The sequence below is a fragment of the Callorhinchus milii genome, unplaced genomic scaffold, assembly GCF_018977255.1.
Source record: "Callorhinchus milii isolate IMCB2004 unplaced genomic scaffold, IMCB_Cmil_1.0 Scaffold16, whole genome shotgun sequence".
Taxonomy (NCBI): Eukaryota; Metazoa; Chordata; class Chondrichthyes; order Chimaeriformes; family Callorhinchidae; genus Callorhinchus; species Callorhinchus milii.
The window spans coordinates 13,682,237-13,706,092 of record NW_024704757.1 but is presented as its reverse complement, the minus strand read 5'-3'; the positions used below and the strand labels follow the sequence as shown (position 1 = coordinate 13,706,092).

The window sequence follows — 23,856 nt, the reverse complement described above, 5'->3', positions numbered from 1 at the left end:
GGGCTGGTGGTCAGAAGGAGGAAAAAAAGGGGTGGTGGTGAAGGAATATAATAATAATCCTTGCATTTGATACAGCGCCTTATCACGTCTTCTAGACGTCTCAAAGCGCTTCGCAGAATATACTGTAAAGTGAATTGACTGTATAGATTGTGGGTGAAACGCGGCAGCCAATTGAGTACAGCAGCGTCCCACAAACAGTCGTGGATTGAAGTGACCAAATTATTATTATTATTTTCTTGAAGGGATTTTTCTTGGGAGGGAAAGAATCGACACCTACCGAGGGGGGAAAAGATGTAACGACGACAAAATAAATTAAAAATAAAATAAAAAGAGTCTTGAGTCACTCCCCCCCCCCCCCTGTCCACCCTCAGCTCGTGGTGCACTCTGTATACTAAAGCTTTTTCCCGATGCCTTTAAAAGAAAAATTGGTTGATGGATAGCTGATTGCGAGTGACTTGCGATGCTACAGTTTGCTAAGCCTCTGCTCATTCTCATCCGAATCTTGTGCCACTAGGTCAGAAAGATGGCTGCGTATTCTCAATTAATGTTATGTGGAAGGAGTAAGATTTGTGTGTGTGTGTGTGTGCGAGAGAGAGAGAGAGAGAGGGTGGGTGTGGGGGGTGAAATCAGTCTTCCCCTGCAGAAGGGAAGTTATTTACTTTTTTAAAACACTGACGAAGGGCACTGCAGGAGCTTCATTTATTTCAGTGGAGAATGTCATTATCATCTAATGCGGAGTGACTTCTGCAAGCATTTTAGGCTCATTCCCATAATCTTTATTATGCAGGACGGCTGCTTTGGCATTAGCCGGGTTAATTTGGTGTGTGGGGGACGTAAAGATCTGTACCCTTCTTGTGTGACTAAAACGTGAAGATTTCTGAGTTCCCTTTGGTGTCCCCTGGAATTTGTGAGTTTTTGTTATCCTTGTGGCATGACATTTTCTGTATAAAACTTCACTTGCGGGTGTCCTTGTACGTGTGTGTGTGTGTGTCTGTCTGTCTGTGTGTTGTTTATCTGCCTTTTTCGTAATATGCTGTATTCTGTAATACTTGTGTCAAAATGGTAATCCCCGTGTATCTGACCCAAGCTAAGTTAGATGTTTCTTTCTGCCCTCGATATAATACGGTCGGTCTGATTTACGAAAGGGTGCGTGAACAGAGGGGGGCAATGCTACCGTGTTTGATGGTGAAAATGTAATATTCCGTGCTGGACTCCGTTAAAATGCTAGATCGGAAACTGAGCTACCAAACAGGCAGTTGATTAGTTTGTCATATGCCCTCCGAGTTCTACACAATAAGTCATCGCACCTCTCAGAAAATATGAAAATAATATTTTTTTGAATGCAGTTTCTCCTCCACCACCACCACCACCGCCTTTTTTTTTTATTTCTACGGGTTTTTTTGGGGTAAAATTAATACCTTGTGCAATATTTAATATAATAAAGCATAAAATGGGTTGCTAGGTTACAAAGAGCTTCAGGATTTAAGGACCTAAGCATTTTTCAAATCTACAAGATTCATGAAAAATGTCAGGGAATGTACACAGTAAAATAAGAGCCATAAATTACTGGTTTAATGCGAAATAAAACAAGCCCCGAAATAAAAAATGTAGGTGCTATCAGCAAATGCACCCATCAGATATTTGATACCAAATGCAGCAACTAATGACTTTCTTTAAGGATTCGTGGAATTAATTTGTGCTGCCAAAGCACAGGCAAGATTTTTTAAAAAAAAAACCATACAGTCTCAGGAACAGTCAAATGCAATGAATGATGAAGTACTTTTCATAGCAGCCAATTCCATTCTAGAAATCCCTGTAGTGCAGAGAGCTTTAAAGCTAACGCAGCAAATTCAGCTATCGTGCGGTACAGTATTAATGATTTATACTCGCTGCACCACTGCTTTTGTTCCCTGGCAGAGCCCAGTTCTGCTAATAAAGGAGTTTTGAAAGGGTCCCTGTGTGCAGAGCAGTTTTGCTTAATGCAGTAATGCTGTCACCATAAATCAGTAGAATTTAGCAGTTTACAATCTTTCTACAATTTGGAGGAGCTTTTTTAATCTGCTTCACCTAGTTACTGGAATATTTTCATTGTGTTTCTATGAACGATAAATGAACTGGCAGATGAGATCTATTTTAGAGTTGATTGGCTTAGCTTGCAGTGTTGCTTCATGCCTGCTTGTCTTTCCATTGCTCACCATCCACCCCTTCACTTTTTTTTTGCACTTTATTGTGTTGTCTGTAGAAATAGGCAAAGCCACTTCCTCATTACCATAAAGAGATGCAGATCACACCAGATAGTGTAGTTCTGCTTTTTTTTTCAGAAATGAAAACAGTAAAATATAGTGCCTTGAGCAGATGTTAACATGTAAAAATGAAGATTTATATTGCCCTTCCTGCAACTGGACTTCAACATAAATATTTAATGAACAATAGCTCCACACTTCCTGCTGGAACATCTCCTGTGTTTCCTTGATGCAAACATTTGCATTTTGATGATGAAATTGTATGGGGACTAAATATTTGTTGGGGTGGGGTGGGAGGAGGGGGAATTAGTTTGTGGCTTGCATGCAAATGATAGAAAATACAGTCAATCCACTTTACAGCTTATCCTGTGAAGCATTTTGAAATGTCTCAGCGAAGCAATAAGGTGCTATATTAACTGCAAGGATTATTGATTATTATTATTTCTTATATCACTTCTTAACCTTTACTTCAATCCATTTGGTGTTATTTTCATTCCGTTACATGTGTCTTGATTGTGCTTGCTTTGTCGTTTAAAAGAAACAAAGGGCCCAGTGTACAGAGCATCTTTTACTCTATAATAAATCATATATATAAATCATTTCAAATGCCCATCAAATACCTTTTTGAGTGCCAGCGAACAACTTTTTATAATACTCAGGAGGGCACAAGCAAGTGCAGCACTGGAGCATGCAAACCATCCAAATGCAAATGGCATCCTACAGTGACTGAGACGATGCTTCCCTAGTTTATAAACTGCATCCCATTTCTGTTTAAACCTTTTCCTGATTTATTTCCCCCCCCCCCCCCTACCTCCTGACATGCCAACTCATCCTCAAAACCTTGTGTTGTTGGTCAGTGCTTCAGGTATTGCGTTGGAAGCTCATGGTATGAAATTCGCTGGTTTCAGGTGCCCAATGAGAAATGAATACTTCGTTTCACTGGTGCAGACAGCAATCTGCTTTGAGAGCGCATGTTCAAAGTTCTAATGATATCGTCAAATTTCCGAACTTCTAATCAGTTTCGCCCATAGTGCTGAAAAGTTACAAACCTCCTCCCAGCAATTTCCCCGGGGGAGCCTTCAATCGTTGCGCGTGTTTTGACCACAAAAGCACCTCAAAGTTTGAATCTGGGCCTAAAAATTGGTCATTTCATGGCTGCTGGATTGTTGATGTTCAGTAACTTCAGGATTATTTGTGGCTTGACTTCCAAATATATCAGCTTGGCTTTGAAAATGATAATGTTAGGAGCCAGAATGCTTCTAAGCAAATTTGGTGTCTTTGTTCGAGGGCATTTTTTTTTGCCCAGGTCATATATTTTGTGTCCTCGTAAATCAATTTGGGCAGACAGATACTAGTGAAGGGCAGACACGTCAGTCTTCTGAAACTCCAAATCAGATTTCCAGGGGATGGGAGGAAGTCTTTTCAATGACGTGCCAGAGACATCAGAATCATCCCAAGACTGGCTAAAGATCACAATATAATTGCCAGGGTATCTGAGATTCCTCTGTGAGACGATTAGGGGCATAAGAAAGAGATCGAGGTTAGACTGTCGGGGAATAGAACGCAGGGATCCCTCATCTGTAAGACAAATGGATGCAAAGCATTGTTACTAAGCATCACTGATGGCCAGAGTGTAATGTGTCCCAATATACTGTTGGTGCAGATCAACACTAGACCGGTATTCTTGTTATGCAGACCAGCAGGAGGGCACAGGGAGCATTCTATACAGCCACCAAAGCACTATGGAAATTGTACCATGGGCAAAGTAACAAACGTGTTTAAGGTCAAGGGAAAGCATTTTTAAGGAGACACTTAACTTTATTATACAATTTACATTTACATAACGCTTTTAACATGAGCAGGATGTCTCAAGGTGCTTCGCCAAGACTTGCTGTATTATATACCAAATCCTTGCATTTGATACAGCACCGTTCGTGAAAGGAGGAAATCTCAAAGCGTTTCGCAGGATTTACTGTAAGGTGTCATGTAGGCGAAGGAATTCAAGTGCATTGGTCAATATTTTTGATCCCCAAGATGGTGTCCAGGCACCAACGATTGAACTGTAGTGCTGGGTCTACATGAGGGCGTTTTTATTGAAGATGTGTGTTTTATCACATTGTGCCAATGTGGCCTTTCTGCCACGTCAACATTTTGGTTCGATTCAGACCGTTTAGATTTGGTTTTCGTCCTCAATCCACATTTATTTATAGTTATTGGTTAGCGCCACACAGAAAGCATTCTGGATCATTGTTTAATCTCTCATGATTCGGTGTGCAGAGTCTCAGAACTTCGGTGAATGGTTGCGTATTTCTTAGGGGTACGGTGGTGGAGCTGACACATAGCATGTGCTTCCAACTGGAGTATTGGAAGGCTTCTTTTATTACAGTATTTGCTGGTAGTCATCGGAACCATCGACAGAGATCTGTGCTACTTTTCTGCCACAGCCTTTTGCTCTGTGAATATACAAAGGACACAGATTGTGCAGCTCTTGTTTATACGGCTCCCAACATTCGCAGAGCTGATGCAAAAATAAGTGCAAATTAAAGTTCATGAACAAATGCAATGAATATAGCCATTATACCCATCAAATGCAGTTAAAAAGTTAAATTATTCACTCAGTTAGACCTATACCAAGTATTATATGCTTAAATACACCAAAACCCTTCATTTGACGACTCTGGTGGGGGGTAAATGAAATTGCTGCATTTTGCAAAAAAAAACAGCAGAGTGTTTCAGTTTGGGCTCAGCATGATGTTTTAGACTGCACGTTGCGTTTTTACGTTCAGGGGTAGAGACCATATAATGTCGAGACTGCTATGTTTGTCAGTAGCACATTAGATTACAGTGACCTGTTTTGCTGTTTGAAAATGCCTGTAATATTATGCACTGGTAAGCAGAATCCTGGCGTGTCTTTCATCAGCATGCAAATAGAAATACAACAAGATACATGGAAGAGGCAGGTGTCTGATAAATGAGGCCAGTATTTACTGGTAGCACAGAAATATTTGGCCACGGAAATACAAAGGAGCACAATATTAACACTTCTTTTGTTTTATTTTGTCCTTTTCTGTGGATATTAGGGTTTTTGTTGTGTGGATTGTGTCTATGAAGCACATGCAGCAGACAGCTGGTCTATTGTTGTCCTTGTGTATGTATAGATTTAATGGGCTATTAAACAAACTATTCTGTAGAAAGAAGTGTGGTCTAGAATAACCAATAAAGCAAACATAATGTAATCTAGTACTGCACATAGCAGCTGTACTAGATTATATTATGTTTTCTATCATGAAAATTTCTTCCAAAGCAATTGTTGTAACATTTCCTTGATGACTTGTATAAATACTGTACCTCGGTATAGCTATATAATGCCAACAAAGTCCTTAAGTGCACAAATGCAAAGTGTATATCTCGCATCTTATTCAATCAGATTCTTCTCGCACTTCCATTTTAATCATTTAACTTCATCGGACACGATTTTAACCAAAAAAAAAGGTCGCCTTTTATAACAGGTTAACCTGAAATTGCTTAAGGTTTCCTGCACATTTAAAGAGTGGAATTAAATCTGACACTGCTGCTGAACACCTAGCGTTTCAGCCACTTTCCATTATTATAACCAGTGTGTGGTGAGCTACTTTCTGTACTGTGATACAGAGAAGCACCCGAACTGGTTCCAGAAACTGTTGGTACATTTACTGCATTCATTATTTCAAACAGTTTTAAAAAAATTGAAACTTGTACAAATTAGCAATTGCTTCGTCTAATTGCCTCTGCCCTTTCGCCTTACCCCGCATGTTGCTTTTATTGATTGGAACTTGATTTGAGGACCTCACACTTGTACGTTTGAGATCCGCTACTGTGGGTGCGTGCTGTGTGTGGTCCATACTGAACATGGCTAACCCAAGACCTTCTCAAATGCCTCGAGGACCTCTTTAAAACAACAGATGAATGTACTATAAATTGTGCACTGGACCACAATTGCTGCCGCTTACCTTAGGAGATGCCCTTGGCTCTATTCAATGCCTAACAATAATTTAACCACGTTTTTTTTTTCTCTGCAGCGATCAGTCACTAAATTTAGCATTTCCTTTGCATTAAACCAAAAGATTTCAAGTGAAAAGCGTAATTTTGTACAACAGAACTAAACGTGAGCTGTGGTTACGTGAGCAAAGTATGAATCAAAAGAGATGAGTTAGGACTGATGGGCACGTACTGAACATTGAAATAATTTGCTCTCATTAATACCTCATGTTCCAGACCTGTTGTTAACTTCACCGTCACTTACTTAATGGCCTGTTCAGGCTAATAACCATCAACTGAAACAAAGAAAATTTGAGCAGCAAGCACCATATAAAATCCAAAATGATCCATTCTACTTTTTATATTAAAAAAAAGTTGTACATGAAATTCAAAGTTCACGAAAGTTGTACCTGAAATCCCAAGTCCTAGGGAGGAATTGAATGTTAATATTCATTTTGCACAACACTAAATTAACATTTTGTGTTTTCACGGGGATTCACTACATCACATTGTTGACACAAAATTGGGCAAAAGAGTGCATTTTTTAACGCATCTTTCCAGTGATTAATCTATTGTGTAGTAGTTAAAAGCTGCTGTTTGGGATTTTTTTTTACTATAGCTATTCTAAAATTCGCTTAAAAAAAAAAAAAGTTTTGTGCGAATTTTTTTTACAAAATATATTGTTTAGTGTCGCTTCTTTTCATTTTCAATCCAAACTTTCCATCTTTGTTTCTCAAGTTATTAAATAAGCAAGTTTTTTTTCAAAAAAAACTTTTTTATTAATTAACAATGCCTTCTTTCGGAGGCTTGAGTTAGTTACGAATTCCATTGATTTTTTTTTAATTCAAAGACGAACACTTCTCTTTGTGTGTGTGCCATTATGTTTCATGGCAGCAACACTCTTAAGGCCTTCGTAAAGCAGCAAACATATAGTCCAAATAGAAAACCTGCTGTAAAAAGGTTTTTTTTTATGTGCGTGCAAAATAATGTTCAAGGACAAAAATAAAAGCAAGAAAAATATATTGTGTGGCTTTTATTTTGGTGGTTTCCTACTCTTTTGTTTAGCGAATGGAAATGTTCTCTGCCTACGACAGATGAAGGGAGTACAATAGGTATGGAAAATTTTAAAAAGAAAAGCAACAAGCAGTGAAGACTTTGATTACTGTGCATGTCGTATGTTTGCATTCTTGTTTTTGAAGATGATAGTAAAAAAAATCCTTGCGTTTGATATAGCGCCTTATCATGATGTTGAGACGTCTCAAAGCGCTTCACAGAATATACTGTGAAGTAGATTGACTGTATTTTGTGGGCGAAAAAAGATTTAACACAAGGGGACATAGACCATAGGATGGCAGTGATGATTAAGTCCACTGATACCTTGATTCTCAAAACGTATAAAAGCGTGGTTGTGAAATGAAATTTAGTAAAAATACAGAGGAATGTTGCCGTTAAATTCAATATTTAACATATCAAATCTCTCACCTGCTGAACGGTGATTGTTTTAAGCGATTGTTAATATGCGAACTCTGGGCTGTAAATCTTTCCAGCTTAGCTGTTCCTTCCCTTTCTACCCTATTATGACGTTCGCCCAGTTTTTTTTTTGATAGATGACTCCTTGCAATTGTAACCATGGTACATGGAGGGGAAAAAAAAAAACCTAAAACTCCAGAGAAATTAGTAGAAGATCTTCTTCTGACTCTCCAAACAAAACCGATTTCCTGTAGAAACTTTAGAGCCTCCATCCTCGTCTGGTCATTAATTATCCCGCAACAGGGGCAGTTCTATATAACGGTAATGCGGTCTTATTCCCCGACTACACAAAGCACAGACCAGTTGGTCCCTTAGATGCAAGTGCATTCTGAATGGCTCCGCTCTATGGCTAGGCTGGCCTGGATTCAATTGAGAAATCGATAATTGTTTCTTTTAGATCTCCTGCAATCCGCCACCAATACATTTTCATCGGCTTTTAAAAATAGATTTTTTTTTAAATAGTACCACGTGCGGAAAGGCGAGAAATTGAGACGAGGAATTAATTGAAACGCGTCCAGAGATTTAGAGACGGCAGGCAGTCCGGGAAGGGAGGGGTTTGGGGGGGAGCTTGAGAGAGGATTGTGAGGGGTGTCGTATGCAAGTGAGGAAGAGGAACATAAAACACATCCTTGTGCCCCAGGCCTCACAGGCTCCTTGGCTTCCTATCTCAAAGCGGAACAACATCAAGGTCCTCATGCCCACCTCTAAATCCTTTCACACCCAAGCAACTCCCTATCTATCCAATCTTCTCCCATTTCTCCCATTGTGGAGTCCTGCAGCTCAGTGGTTAGAGCACTCGCTTTGCAAGCGAGAGACCTGAGTTCAATTCCAGGCAGAGGGCGAAACCTTGGGCAAGTTTCCTTACTCCACACAGAGCCTAATAATAATCCCTCCAAAAACCAAAAACAATAATAAATTGGTCATTTTCAATCTATGACTGTTTGTGGGACATTGCTGTGCGCAATTGGCTGCCGCGTTTGCCCACAAATATACAGTCAATTCACTTTACAGTGTGTTCTGTGAAGTGCTTTGGGCCGTCCCCCCGACGTGAAAAGCGCTATATCAAATGCAAGGATTATTATTATTTCACTCCTCTGTTCGCCCCTCCACCCAACCCCCTCCACTCAGGCAAATCAGGCTTGGAGAGGAGACATCTGTCCCCACCACTTTGAAGTGCACCGAGACAGTACTCCTCGTGAAGGGTGCTATATTAGTGCAAGTTATTGCAGTGAGAGCGACTGATTCACGGCACGTATCAAATGTCTCAACTTTTATTGAGGAAACCCAAGTAGGTCTAGGATTGTCGATTTGCTTTATGTTCTTTAAGTGCAAAAATTGGTTTGTGTGTGTGTGTGGGGGGGGGGGGGGGGGTGGTGCGGGGAGAAAGAGCAGAACAGTAAAAATTGAAAAGCAATTAATCATCTATTTTCAGTGTTAAAATTATTGCTGCCTCAGAAGATATTGTGCTGGTTACACTGCAACTGTGAAATTATTTGTTACATACACAAGGACAAGTTCAGCCAGAGTTCTTCACTAAAGCGTGTACTGTCATTTGAGTAATTAAACATTGTTAGTGAGTAGACCCGGGTGTTCTGATAGATCATCTTCATCAGTCGTCTGTTATTGAATCACTTTCGAGTCGGTATCAGTGTTCGTACTCCACATCAGCACCCTCCTATTCCCCTCTCCTATAACCCCTCTCCAGTAATAGAATAACAATACTGAGCCAGCTTTATGAAGTTAATAATAATCCTTGCATTAGCTATAGCACCTTAATCACATCTTTGAGAAGTCTCAAAGCGCTTCACAGAATACACTGTAAAGTGAATTGACTGTAGTACACTTTTGTGGGCCCCAATATGCAGTCCATTCACTTGACAGTATATTCTGTGAAGATCTCACACAAAGGGACAGTGAATCAGGGGTCAATCTGGCCAACCCTACGACATAGCAGTTTGTTGTTAAGTCAGTTTGTAAACTGACAATTAGCCCAGTTTTTGCCACCATAATGGAAGTGCTATGGAGAAATATTGAACGTATCAGTCGTAGGGCTCAAAATTAAACCGAGGGTAGAATGTTCTATGGCTGGATATGTTGACTGAGTTTTTGAACGCTAAGTTCGTCCAAAAGAAAAGTCGTGTCGTCATCCGATAGCTGTCATGCCCAGATCCTCGTGTTAGCACAGCAAGGAGTCTGAGCGTGGTGTCTAAAGTTAGCAGTGCTATTTGTCAGTGCAAGGGCTCAGCAAGCAGTTGTTGGGACATTCCTGTGGCCTGTGATCGAATTTCAGTGATACACGAGAACCAATTACCACCAAACAGCCGGGGCGTGATGTCAAATAATTGGCCAATGCATCAGATCTTGGGTCTGAAACTTTTAATCAAGCTAAGAAATTAAGCAGAGTGTCTAATCGAGTACCCTGTTTTTGTTGGATATTACAAGGTAAATGGGTTACTTTTTTAAGGATTTGTTTGCAACTTACCCATTTCCTGGGACATGTTATTTTTGACGTCAGCCAATTGATTTGGCCTCCTGGAGCGCAGGTCTCCTGCTTGGTGTATATATTAAGATTAAAAAAAAGTGTGGAGTTGTCATGTGATGAACCAGTCCAGAATAGCATCTTCCTTCTCGGTACTCTAGGCTATGCAGCTGCTGTTTGTCTCTATCTGGGTATCTTAGTGAAATTTTTAATGTTAATACTTGCTGACTCACAAAGATTTGCTGCCTGCTGATCTAACTCGTAGACCTGTAACTGTTACCTCTGATCTCGCTGTGTGGTTTAGGAGAACCCAGGACACCAGCATACATTTCCCCTCGCTTGTGTTAACCTTCGGCTGATGAATCCCAGTGTTTAGAACCAGCAAAGGAAAGGTCGTGATACAATGCTGTCATCGCAAGGAGCCTTGCTGCATCCCTACAGTCTGTCCATGATTCTGCCGACAGCCCAATACTTCACCGGAGTTGTTCAGGTAATGCAAGGCCACTTCCAACAAGCAACTTAACGCCAGTGCACTTAGAGTAATAATTGGAATTTTTATGGTTGAGAAGGCAAACACTCTTAATACAGGCAAAAGCCCTCATGTAGTCAATGGAAGACAGTAGGAAATCAAAAAGATGGATCACCCTAATCTATGTATTGACATCTCTCATGGCTGAATAAATGGTGTAGTTGAGCTATATTCGCTGGTATTGATCTGTCCGCTGCTTAACATTCATGCCTTCACTTCTCGAGGTTGACCACAGGGCAAGGGATTTGCCATCCATCCCCAGCTTACAAAGGGACTCAGCACTCCCACGGCAGAACAAGAGGCAAAGTAACTTATCATGATATGGCTTAGAGTTAAGTGCTTTAGTGTGGGGAATAAGGGAAATGCTGAAGAATCCACAGCAGCCCTTAAAAGGACTTTTGACAGTAACTGAATTGCGTTTCGAAGTTTAGTAGGAATTTCAATACTCAGTAGAGTCCTAAGCCACACATTTCAGCCTCTCACTCACTGCAAGAAACATTTCTTTCATTACTTCGGATTGTTAGGAGACTTAATGAGAAATCAAACTTTCTATGTGGGCTGTGTGTAGCAATGTGTGTATATATATATATATATTTTTTAAATGCGGTACTCCAATTGAAATCGTGTTCTGGAATATTAACACTAACACATTCGCCTCTGGCTTCACCAAAACCATTAGCATAGCATTGCAATGAATATTTATTTCCGCAAAAGTTTGCTTATTTGATCCAATCTTGAAACGTATAATAAGAATAGTTACATTGCCACGATCAATGTGTGCTTCGCATTGTCTGGGAATTTATTGAAGGCAGAAGAGCATTTATTTCGGAATGAGCAGCGTCGTTTTGTGGATGTTGCTCTTCTGAACATAAAAAAGCCTAACAGTGGAAACAAACTTAAACTGCTCAGGGAGCGTGTAAAATGCCTAATGATGTTAGCAGCAGTTTAGGTCTTGAAGCATTTTAGAGAATAAAAAGGTCAGGGTCTGTGCAACAATACAAACTGACGCCAGAATCATCATTTATTCACACAACCTAGAGACTTGGAATTTCTACTTGTTTGGGCTTGAATCTAACTGGATATTTGCACTTTGCTTCACTCGGACTGAAATCTTTCGACCAGGGAGGAAAAGCGAGCCTGGTTAAGAAAGCCTGGAGCCCCTAATTTTCCTGCTCTTCATCTCCTCCATTTAAGCCTTTACTCAATATAGGACAGAGGTATATAAAGCATAAATGTATTGATCCATGGAAAGTTATTATTGATATTGAAAGCTCAGTACACTTCCTGGCACCAGTGTGTGGAAGCTGTTCTTCATACAAGAGCGAACATTAATAGATGTGGACCTGTGCTGTAGCTTTCCACATCCATCCCAATTTTTTGGGGGGCGAAGTTCACATGTTAGCATCCACAGGCTACACAGGCTATCTCCAGTTCAGCCAGTAAATGATTGCACAGAATCGCACCTTCTGCTCTATGCTGATTGATGCTGAAATTGCTTCTGAAAGTTCTCATAAGTTCCTTTTATAGATTAAGTGCCGGGGTACGAAAAATAACTGCACACAGCTGAATCTGGTGAATGTAATCAGGTTTAATGGACTTGGGAGCTTGTTGGGAATTAAATAACTATTGATTTGTTGGAATGTTACCGTCATTACAAAATGCCAGCATAAGGACATTACCCAACAGATTGAATTGATGTAGCGGCTTTTAAATTTGAGGAGCCTTGACTTAACCCAGCGGGAACACTATTGTACCTGGCTACCATGAATTATTCGAGTGTTGTTTTTGGAGACAAACTATATAAAACTGCCCTGTATTGGGGGGGTGGGGGGAAAGCATATGGGACTTGATTGGTAAATCTAATTTAATTCCAACAAAAGCCATCATGAGTGGGAAGGGAGAGGGTGACTCATGTTAGGAGATTTTTCAAGTGGAATTCTAGTTTTAAGAGTTGTGGTAAAGACATGGAAAAATTGCAGGGTATTATTTTATGAGCACTGTACTGTAATAATTAATGATTATTGTTTGATGCTTCCCTCTTTGATGCAATCAAGAATTTCTCAAGAGCCATAGAAATGTTATAGCACAGAAGGAGACCATTTAGTCCATTGTGCCTGTGTTGGCTTTCTTGATTCAACAGCCACAAACCTTAGCGCCCACCCCCATCTGTAAGTTTATTTTAAGAACTACAGAAAAGCGACTTCAAAGTCGAGACTAAATACAACAACCTGCCAACATTTTGACTGTTCTGAAATGCTATGTAAATTGAGACCCAGGAGACCCATTCTATTCCCCTGTAGTTTGTTCTGTTGTGTATAGTGTAAACTTACATACAATAACATCTTATTATTGGATCAACATGATTTCCAATTGTCTGAATACCAAACACACCTCTGATCTCTCACAAACCAATGGCCATTTACGTATCTGAGTCTCTAGACAATAAATTGACAGTCATACAGTTTCACCTGAACTCTAAGATTGTGCAGAATTATGGAAAACTTCTTAAAATCAGCCTTCACCTTGAAAACTGCTGGTTTTCTGATGATCTTGAACCACTTTCAGATTAAGACCGAATTTAAGAATTTTCCACCATTCGTCACAATCTTTATATTAAAAAAAAAGTCCCTACAGGCTAAAACTCAGTAGAATTTCAGGCCGAGGGTGGAGATTGAAGTCCATGGTATGAAGGTTTCCGTGCTTTTTTTATGGTATGAGGGAGAAGGGGGAGCTCCAAATAGACATGCATCCAATGGAGCTGTGATAACAGGATTGTATCTGCTTTCCCTCTGGGTGAGTTTACCCACTGGTTATTATTAAGAATGGTCCTTGGCTCCACAAGTATCTGAGATTTCAAACTCCAGGCTGTCCACTCTCTTTGTTCTGTGTTATTCTAACGCGATAGCAAGTTGGCTAAATAAAGTCTATTTGTTTGTTGCTGCCGAGTGTTTCTATTAATAAGTCCGCTTACGCACAACTGTGAACCGTGGCATTTGCTCTTCACCAGCTACATCCAGCGAAGCCAGCGCAGAAACGCACGCCTGCAATATTGCAAAGTCTGCTGTTTAGTTTCTTTTTAACCTCCACTCATTTTTCTTTGTCCGCGAACGTCAATTCCTTAACTCATCAATGTCAATGTTGCTGCGTTTGTAAGAAGAAGAAAAAAATCATTTGAAGCGCAAGATGCAATAAACGCTTAACAATCTTGATCAGCACTGGAAATCTCAGTGTGCGGAAGAGAACACAATGGTTTATTCCACTTGTCATTAGCTCAAAGTTGGTGTTTGTTTAAGATCTCAGAGAAATTCTCCATTGCTTCGGCGCAGAGTATTTGGGTGTTTTATTTCACTGGGATGAGATGTGCTCAACCCACACTTTATACTCAGTGGAGCTTTGCTGAAGAATGCCACTCAACAGTTGCTGAGCTGTCAGCTACCACTTTTCCCTAAGCTAAATTTACACATGCACTTGAAATGCAATTTAATGAAGTCTTGTCCCACCGAACACAGGCGCATGCACACACACACCCACCCGCCCACACAGCCACCCCCAGCCCCACACCCCCCCCACCCTACAGCCATGTCTCAACCAAACCATCAGGACTCGGCAGAGACTATATTTAAATTATCTGAAGCAGAGTCACCAAGGCTCTCTCTTACCACTGATATTTAAAAATAAACATCGTCATCAGGTTGGTGAGTTAGGTGTTAGAATAGGCTCAGTTCCTGGAAATAGGAATATCGTCAAAAGTCCCTTCATTCTGTGAAACGCTTTGAGGCGTCTTGAAGACGTGATAAAGTGCTATATCAAATGCAAGGATGATTATTATTATTCGAAAATAATAATAATACGTTACAGAATGTGCATTTGTGTTTTATTATTATTATTATATAGCAATTGGGCAAGCATTTCTGAAAGCTCAATAAAAGAAAATGGAGTTTCTCCTGGTGCTCTGGCCACCAAAAAATAATGGTCGTTCACTTTGTGGCTGTTTGTGGGACATTGCTGTGTGCAAATTGGCTGCTGCGTTCACCTGCAAAATGCACAGTCATTTCACAGTAAATCCTGTGAAGCGCTATAAGACGTCTTCCCAATGTGGTAAGGTGTTGCCCCCAAATGAAAATTATTAAAAGGGAAACTAGGGCTCCATCAGTAAATGTTTAGGTAGACTGGTTAAGCACAAATTTTAAAATTGCTCATTTCAAGACCTTTATTTATAAGGTTGTCAAAGCCAGAGCTGACGTCTACCATAAATGCTTATTCATGAAGTGTTAATTACCTAGCAGAGCATTGCATTAGAATTCAAAAGCCGACACTTGTAAAACGTGGGGGAAAGAAATGAGCAAAACACAGCCGTTGTTGGGTTTTTTTTTGTTTCAATTCGTGGCAGAAGTCTGTGAGATTCCAATTGTTGGGGCTTGGGAAGAGGTGAATGGGGAAAGAATAGTACCCGTAACTTTTCCCGATGAAAGCTAGTCAATGATGAAAGGCTACAGTCAGCAGAATTGATGATTGTGAAATGCAGCCTGTGCCAAGCAAAGTTGTTTCATGGGGCTTTTTCTAGTGAAGTCATTTTCTGTACAGTGGAGAGCTGGGAGGGATACAGGAGAAGACAGATGTTTTTTTCACAGAAATGCCCTGCAGCTCTTTCATCTCTCATCTAACTATTAATTCATCTGTTCGGATGGATACGTTCGTGCATGTAACCAAGATGAATATTAATGAGATTTTTAATAACGCTGAACATTTGCATTCTTAGTAATTCTTACATGGTTCTAGCTGATTAAAATGAATAATTTACATAATTAACATATGGTTATACTGTTGCCTTTAATATGCTGATTATCTCAACACTTTGGTCTGGAGTCAATTGGATTCTGAAAACTTAATGATTGTTTGAAGTTACAATGGTTTATTCCAATGAGGTTGGCAAATATTTGCTGTGGGTTCCCGTCACGAAAGAAATAGCCATCCAAACTCTTGCTACCCCCAGGGGAATCAATATGGGGCAAAGACCGGGTAATTGTAGTTGAGATACAGATCAGCCATGATCTAATAGAATAGTGGAACAGGCTCGAGGGGCTGAATGGCCTACTCCTGTTCCTATGTAACAATCTGATATGGCCATGACAGGACAAACCTTTCACTGACGATGGATATTTAGACACCGTTGCCCCCAGTAATTAATCCGTTTTAGACTCATTTGCTGAGCAGAGAACCATCTTCTTTATGCATAACCGGCCGGAGCTCGACCAGAAAAAAGGAAGTAAATGGTTGCCATTCGATTCCTGGAATGAATATCAATAAATTACGACCTCGAATGATTGTGGTGGTATTTTTTGCGTCACCAGCAAAGAATTTTCAGGGCGTTTTGGTTCTTAGCATTAAAGCGATTGGTTCCCTTTGACTTTACATCTGGCCATTTGTGCGTAGAGTCTTGGACCTGTGAGCATTAGTAAATTCTGATTTTTTTTTTCCCCCCTCGCCTTTGGGTCACTTGTAATCTGCTTTTGATTTTTTTTTATATAAGATTCTGACAGGCTGTTAAAATAAGAGCACCCTTTATGTTCTCTTGGTGTCAAAATGGAACAGGCACAATGTCTCCATTTGACAAGGAATACAGTGTGGAAAAAGTCATAGATGGGATGAAAGCTTTCTTACAAAGCCTTCTGAGATTTGGGTTTGTTTTGTTCTGACACCTGTGACATTTGGACAGTCTGTATTGTCTGACACTAACATGGAAATACAGGATACAAATTGCATGTTTAAATAGTTCCTCTTTCTTCAAGGGGTGGGGAGGGGTCAGTTGACATGTAGGAGGAAGACGTTGACTGAAATTACTTTGTGGTGTAATAATCTCTTATTTCTTCCCTTTTAATGAATGCTGGGCTCTGGACAGGGATATGGCCCAAATGTAGCGCTTGAGTAAACCTTAATCTTTAATAAGCTGTGGTGCAAGTCTATAACTGTCGAAGGATGACAGAAGAGTGGCGCTTTCTGCCTGCCTGCCTGCTTGGAATATGAAAAGCACAGTTCCTTACCAGAGGAGAAATGCGACCTCTCTCTTTCAGTGGTTTCTGCTGCTTTATTCAGCCTACAACGGATACTGTTTAGGGTCTCTTGCATTTACAAAGGCTGCCAATTTCAGGCTGCATTAGCAGAGACTAAAGCTGGCTAATTCTTCCAGCCTTCCTCCTGAAAGTGCAAATCCATAATGATCGAGTATTTTATTACATGAAAAGTATCCGCCGGACAATCATTTCAACCATTTCTGTCTGTAGCCCGTGAATAAATAGCGAACGACACTTTCTTGATAATTTAGTTGACAGTAAATGAATATCGATAAGACTTGGAGAATGAATATTGAAATTTTTGTTTTTTTAAAAAAAAATGTAGACACTAAGCTTAATTGAAATTGGTTTCCATTTGCATCCTCTTATTATTGCCTTGTGAAACGAGCGTCTTCTATGTGTGCATAACTTTGTAAGTGCCTCTGCCTGTTATTTTAAGACGATACACTTTCTTTGGCACAAACCACTTACCTCTTAAGAAGAATTTAAGTTAAATCAGATTGACTCTTAAATCGGAGCCTCGGTTTTTAATTAGGCAGCATATAACTGGTCCAATACTCAAACGCAATACCATGACAGGGGATATTTTTGTTTAATATAAATTGCATTGTCTATTCGAGGGGAGAAAACAAAAAAAAAGCCACTAATAAGTGAAAGGCTATCAGTGAAGCCACTTAGCTTGTTAAAATTTTGAGTAGCTTTGGGGATTGGCATTTCAGGGTCAGTCGTTTTAGATTCTGCAGTCAAGGGAGAAGACTTGAGAGAGGGCATTTTTGCTACAGTAGGCAAATGTAACATTAGGAAGAATTTTATGAAATGCGCTTTTATGTTGGGGGGAGGGGGGAACACGCAAGTACGTCTCTCCAATGATATTTGCGCACATACACATTAGAAATGTATTGCTCTGTTTGTGCAACCAATATAAAGAGAAATGTGAGTATGACATTAACTGCAATTTAAAACCAATTTAAAATAGAGAGAGGGATATTTTCAATCATAACCTGTATTAAGAATATTACAATAGTACAGCGCATCAGAGTTCAGTGTCGTGTTCAAAAACCATCACATTCACGAGGAGGGAGGGGAGTCAAACCTTCCCTTCCGACACACCCCAAAATTGGTATCAACAACTTGTATTGCATTTGATTAAAAACTCCGTAGGAAAGTAACAAAAATTAAGAATCCTTGCATTTGCTAGAGGGCCTTATCACGTTGTTAAAATGTCTCAAAGCTCAGCAGAGTATTTTGTACTGTGACTTAAGCACTCCAAGACTCTATTCCGTGTGAAGGGTGCTATATAAATGAAAGTTGTACGTTTTGTAGTCGAAATGGGAAGTGAATAAGAGGAGAAAGCCCATCAACCCTACTCTACCACAGACTATTTCATGGCTCTCATAATACAGCCACCCCCATTCTCATCTCCCTACCATATCCCCTAATAGTGTCACTCCTCTCTCTCTGAAATACCTCAATTAATTTTTCTTCCATGGCTGTGCATTTCAGATTCTTATCACTCTCTACGGGTTTGCTAACCCGTGTAGCCCGAATTTCAAGGTTGTGTCCGCACCTAGCTGATGGACCCACTGGAGGAAAAGTCGCTCGTTTGTTGAGGCTTTCTATAATTAATAAATCACTTAATTCACAACTCAGCCTCCTCAGTTCGAGAGAATATTTCCCAACCTGTCACTATAGTTTAGTCCTGACCTCCCAATCCTTGGTCTCATTCTTTGAAATCCTTACTGCACTTGCTCTGTACTTAACTCAAATAAGCACATTTCCATAGTAATGAAACCAACAAGAATGGTCTTTCTTATCCTACTGCGAAATGAATTCAGTCCAACGACTGCAATGTACTGTTTTTTGTTCCATTCGTAGTAGAGATTGAAAGTTGTATTCGTTAATCCAACCTTGATTAAAACACTTTTGCACTTTACTCATGTTCCCTGATTACTACAAATTGCTTGAAGGAAAGTATTTTAATATTGGATAATGTAGCTTAATTCAATAGTGCAGCGAAGCTTTGTTTGCAGTCTGAACAAATTGTCTAGTTAAGTTGGCAGGTATATTTTGCATTCTTAATGCCATCTTATTAGTCAGACTAATTATGAATTCTGCAACAACCCAATATCATTTATCTACTTTGCAGTTAACTATGAACGGTTAGAAGTTTAATCCCAGTCAATTTATTGCAGTTCTGGAGTATTGGTATAAAATCGCTCCAAGACGAATCCTCATTTAAACCATTGGAAATCAAGCATTTGAATAATGATAGTCTCTTTGCACAAATATTTCTGTTCGTTTAAGGCCAAGATGTTAACGATTACTTGGAGTAACAACATCGAATGAGCAAATGTGATAGTTTTACCAATGAGCTACTGGTATATACTGTGCAAGTATCTTATTAGTATCACAGGTCATACTCACACTCCAGGGCAGTGATGGGAGAGTGTGCATCATCAGGGGTGCCATCCTTTGAATGAGAGGTTAAACAAGGTCTTGCCTGCCTTTGCAATTCGAAAAGAGAAGGGAGATTCTCCCCTAAGGTGTCCTCGCCACCATCGGCAGCAAATATGAGTGGTCATTCACTGCAATGGGCTGTTTGTGGGACATTGTTATGCTCTTATCGGTTGCTGTGTTTGCCTACAAATACCCAATCGCTTTACAGTAAAATCCTGTGAAGTGAGTTGAGACATTTCGACAATGCGATAAGGTGCGATATCAAACCAAGGGTAATTATATTATAATTACTGCAAGGCACTTTAAGGCATTTTGACATTTTAGTCACTATATCAAATGCATGGGTTGTTATTGCTAGGGTTTTGTCAATGATGTACACTTGCAAAGCATTGAGGAGATTGAGACACGAGTGATGAACAGACACACGAGGATCATTCGTTCACATTTTTGCTTTTAATGCAGTGGCTGTGAACACTAAATATGCAATAATATACTTTATTCTAAATTTTGTGTGTGTTTCTTGCAACTACTGTGGAGTGTGATTTGCTGTATTTCTTAATGGGACAACTTTTTAGTAAAGAGTCCGAGTTGCCCAAAAAATAGGAGCCCTTCTGCTTTCCTAAACAGAACTCACTCTGACCCAGGAGAACCTACTCAGGCACAATCTATTTCTGGAGCGGAGTTTAACAGGAATTCAAATGGGATTCTTTATTAAGAAATGCTGCGAATTAGATAATTAGGTAAATTAGCCCCTCATATGTATTTTTAATGCAGTTACCTTGTGATGTTCCCAGTAATAGCAAACTGTTACAATTCAATAACTCCACTTCTCCTTCAATGAGAACAAACCTTTTGAAGTTGCTTCATTCCCCGTTTGATGACCGGAGGCAATTCTGCCATTGGCGTGAGGACTCGCAGAGACATCACATCAGAGACGTGCAGAAGACAAGCTGCTACAGTGAGAAAAGTCTGCCTATCAAATGGATTTATTACCCGTACTCCCCATACGCTAAAGTCCCTGCAGTATATTGCTGTGCAATATAATAAAACAATTAATTACAGTATATAGAGCCTTGATTATAGCAGTAACAGAGTTGTGAAGTTTCTTATGTTATGTGGGACCTTCTGGGCTAGTAATGACAGCGATCAGAAACAAACTAATGCTATTACTACCTACTGCTCTCTGACAGCAGTGGACTTGAGAACGTTGTGGCGACCTATGGTCTGATCACTCAGCCCACGCGCACAGTAGGTTTCCCGGCCATCGGTAGAGCCTGTCGCTGTGTTAATGGATTGCCTGATATCGCCGAGGTGTTTGATTGGCTAATTGGCTGCGTTTAAATGAATTATTAGCCCAGGACAGTTTCATTAATTCCAGAACCAAAATCCTCATTTGGGTCACGGTGATTGATAATAACCTCTTTCAATTTACGGTCTGTTTAAGTTGTACATTATTGTGAATGGAGCTATTGGAATTTATCGTTTTATAATGTGTAGCAGGTATTTGATCCCCCCCTGTGTTTTCTAAAAATCCTATCACTGTGAGCGGCACGTTCTTGTATAGGATCCTGCTAATTATTTCCCTCTAATTTTCCCGTTCCACTTTAGGAACATAGAGAAGTAGGAACCCATTAACACATCTTATCCATGGTCCCCTCTTAAATATGTGGTCAATTTCACCCTGATAATTGTCTAATAGATGTTTTTTTGTGTGAGTGTGAATGTATCTTTCCCCGTTTTCTATGCTACTACCTAAAACAAAGGATTTTGGGGGGATGAATTTCAAGTGTTTAGAGGATCTCTAGCAGGAGCAGCATTGGAATATAAAGGACTGGGAGAAGGTGGAGAGGTGGTGGTACAGAGAAACGCATTGCAATCCATCCAGCAGGTCCCAATGTAAAAATAAATTATAAAATAATAAATATACTACTCAATCTCTCATACCGCTCAATTGAATTCTTCACCAGATTGCTATTTAATTCCCCCTTGAATTTGCTGACAAAATCTATGGTTAAGAAGGGTTTTTTTTGTGCAAGGGAGCCCCCAAACCAATTAAAATCAGTTGTGAGTCTTAAGGTCATTTGCAATCATCCCCTTATCATGCCTGGACCTTTCCTCATCACTGTAACATCCAGCTTTCTGATCTCAAATCGTTTCATTAAATGTCCCCCCAAATAAGAACAGCACTAATTTCTGCCGAGCACATAGAGCTGTCTGCCGGAGTGGTGAAGCATAACGCACTTTGATGTTACCATACTGGGAACCCACAATGCTAATTTCAGGATTAGAGGCCCTGGATAAAAAAAAACAGGAGCTTAGTTAGTGATGCTGTTTCTTTGTACTATTTATTATCCGAGTAATAAAACCACACGCCACTAAAAATAAGACACAATTCAACATGCCATCTGCCAGTCAATAAAATGGTAACATATACACGGGCCTAAATAAGATGAATGCTGATAACACAGATGAGTTAGGTTCAGCACAAATGCGCACATAAAGTCGAGCAGGGACGTCACTGCAAGTAATGTACAAGAATAGTTAAGCAACTGATTATAATTATTAAATAACACAATATTACTTCCCACCCTTTAAAAAAAATTAGGGCTTACAATTCTGTTCTGCGTTTTTTGTGTGTTAAGCAGCGAGTATATTACAAAGATTATTTGCAGTCCTCTCGACTTCTTGGTGATTTACTGGAAATTAATATGAATTGTATTCGGTAGGAAGCCATCGTTTATCGGTGAGCTAGTAAGTATTTGTTTTTAAAAAAGAAAACAATAGGTGATTATTGTTGTTAAAACTCTACAGAAATGTGCATCGCAAAAAATAGTCAATTCACTTTACAGGATATTCTGTGAAGCGCTTTGAGACGTCTCAAAGCATGGTAATGCGCTGTATCAAATGCAAGGATTATTATTTATTATCATCTCAAAGCAAACACTTCACCTGGTTTGCTTGAATGCAAAACTCCCAAATATTGGTGTGAGAATACACTTACCCTGCCAGGAATCTTGGTCAAGATATATAATATTTGTATTATATATGAATATATATTATAAATATTATATATATAAAAAAATCTGAACCTTTGCGGCCTCTTGTGCTGGTTTTCAAAAAAAAAACGTTTGCGAAGCATGAATGATAAAAATCTCTTCCAGTGTAGGAATGACTTTTGACCTCCTGTTGAAACGCCACAGAAATTGCTTAATTTGTCAAAACAGTTGCGGCTTGCTTTTCGGATTCACTGTTGGTCTCTTGAACCTAATGCTGGCTGCGAGGCTATTTCACCAATGCAGTTGTTTCACATAGGTTCCAGTTACAAACGTGGAAAACAAAGGTCTTGATTCGATTATTTCAATCAATAGCATTTTTAACACCGATTTGTCAGTAAATAAAACTGTTTTTATTTAGATGTCACATACATACACAGATAGCACATGCAACGGCATACACACCGTATATTGCTGCCAGCCTCGACGCACGTTTCGAATGAGTGCACACTTGTATGTCAAGTCCCTAACGTAAGCAGCAGCAAAGAACACCTCTCGTCATCTATTCTATTGGAACAGCAACTTTGGTAGGGAAAGCATTTCGCATTATACAGTGTAACGATCCACAAAACCTTTCCAAAAAGAAATGGATTTAATTGTAATTTCACTTGCAGTTAACAGTGTTGGCATCAAATTTGAAATTGAACCTCCCCGACCAAATGGGAGAAGCCATTTATTTGGCTTTTCTTTTCAGTTGCCTTTTTGTTGCCAACGCCATATTTTTCCCTCTGCCTCTATCATCTCCTGATGGCATTGGCCATTGTTGGGACTGTAGTTCCTACTGGTGCCCCCTCCCTTTCCTATCTCGTCCAAGTGGTCATTCTTGATATCTGGACAGCGAGCTTTGGCAGCCCGTTCAACCGTGTAGAGTCCCAGCCGAAGCCAATCTTGTTTTTGAGTAAGCGTATTTTCCAGAAGGAGTCGTTCGATAGCAATCAGGAACAGAAACCTTGCCTGACTGGTCTCCAGCCCAAGGAAGCTGAGATCATTTGCGGGATCGCAATTGCCTCCTGAACTGAGGTCGTATAACTCGCCACACAGCAGAAATCCAACGTGTAACCCTCTGGTCAGATCCTTACCCAGTTTTGCATTGACTCACAGCCACAAACTATCACTGCTGGGTACATGCTGATAGAGGGAAAGTTAAGTGGGTTTTCAGTTCTTGGATTTAAATGTTGTTTTGTTTACTTAATGAAGTGCACCTACAAGGCAACTATTTATCATAATTATTACTGAATGCATTAGGTGCTGCAACATGTTTTTAATTGCCATTAGAGTGATTTGGATTCTTGTAGCTGTATTAAGTTCCAGCACGTTGTTGCTCCTTGTTTCCTTACAAACTTGACAACTTTCGAAATGCTTTTGTTGTCTTCCTGCCACCTGATCTGCAACAACTGCTGTTGAATATTCCAATGAGCGAGAGCAGCTGCTGATAGGTTTATGTGACTTATTTATTGTACATCTATTTTAAATGATG

At 39.8% G+C, this 23,856-nt stretch overlaps 1 protein-coding gene across 11 annotated transcripts in view; it reads left to right on the top strand.

The window, feature by feature from the left end:
• The window catches only part of rbfox1 (RNA binding fox-1 homolog 1), a 642,946-nt gene that overhangs the window by 445,920 nt on the left and 173,170 nt on the right, over positions 1-23,856 (top strand). The window contains exons 1-2 of one of the 11 annotated variants that reach the window (XM_007893781.2): positions 10,413-10,460; positions 10,574-10,759. The exons of the other annotated variants lie outside the window; for them this stretch is intronic. Of the exons in view, the coding sequence (XP_007891972.1) occupies positions 10,673-10,759 (87 nt within the window). The 5' untranslated portion in view covers positions 10,413-10,460; positions 10,574-10,672. Of the gene's footprint in view, positions 1-10,412; positions 10,461-10,573; positions 10,760-23,856 lie in introns of those variants that run through there. 11 annotated transcript variants of the gene reach the window in all.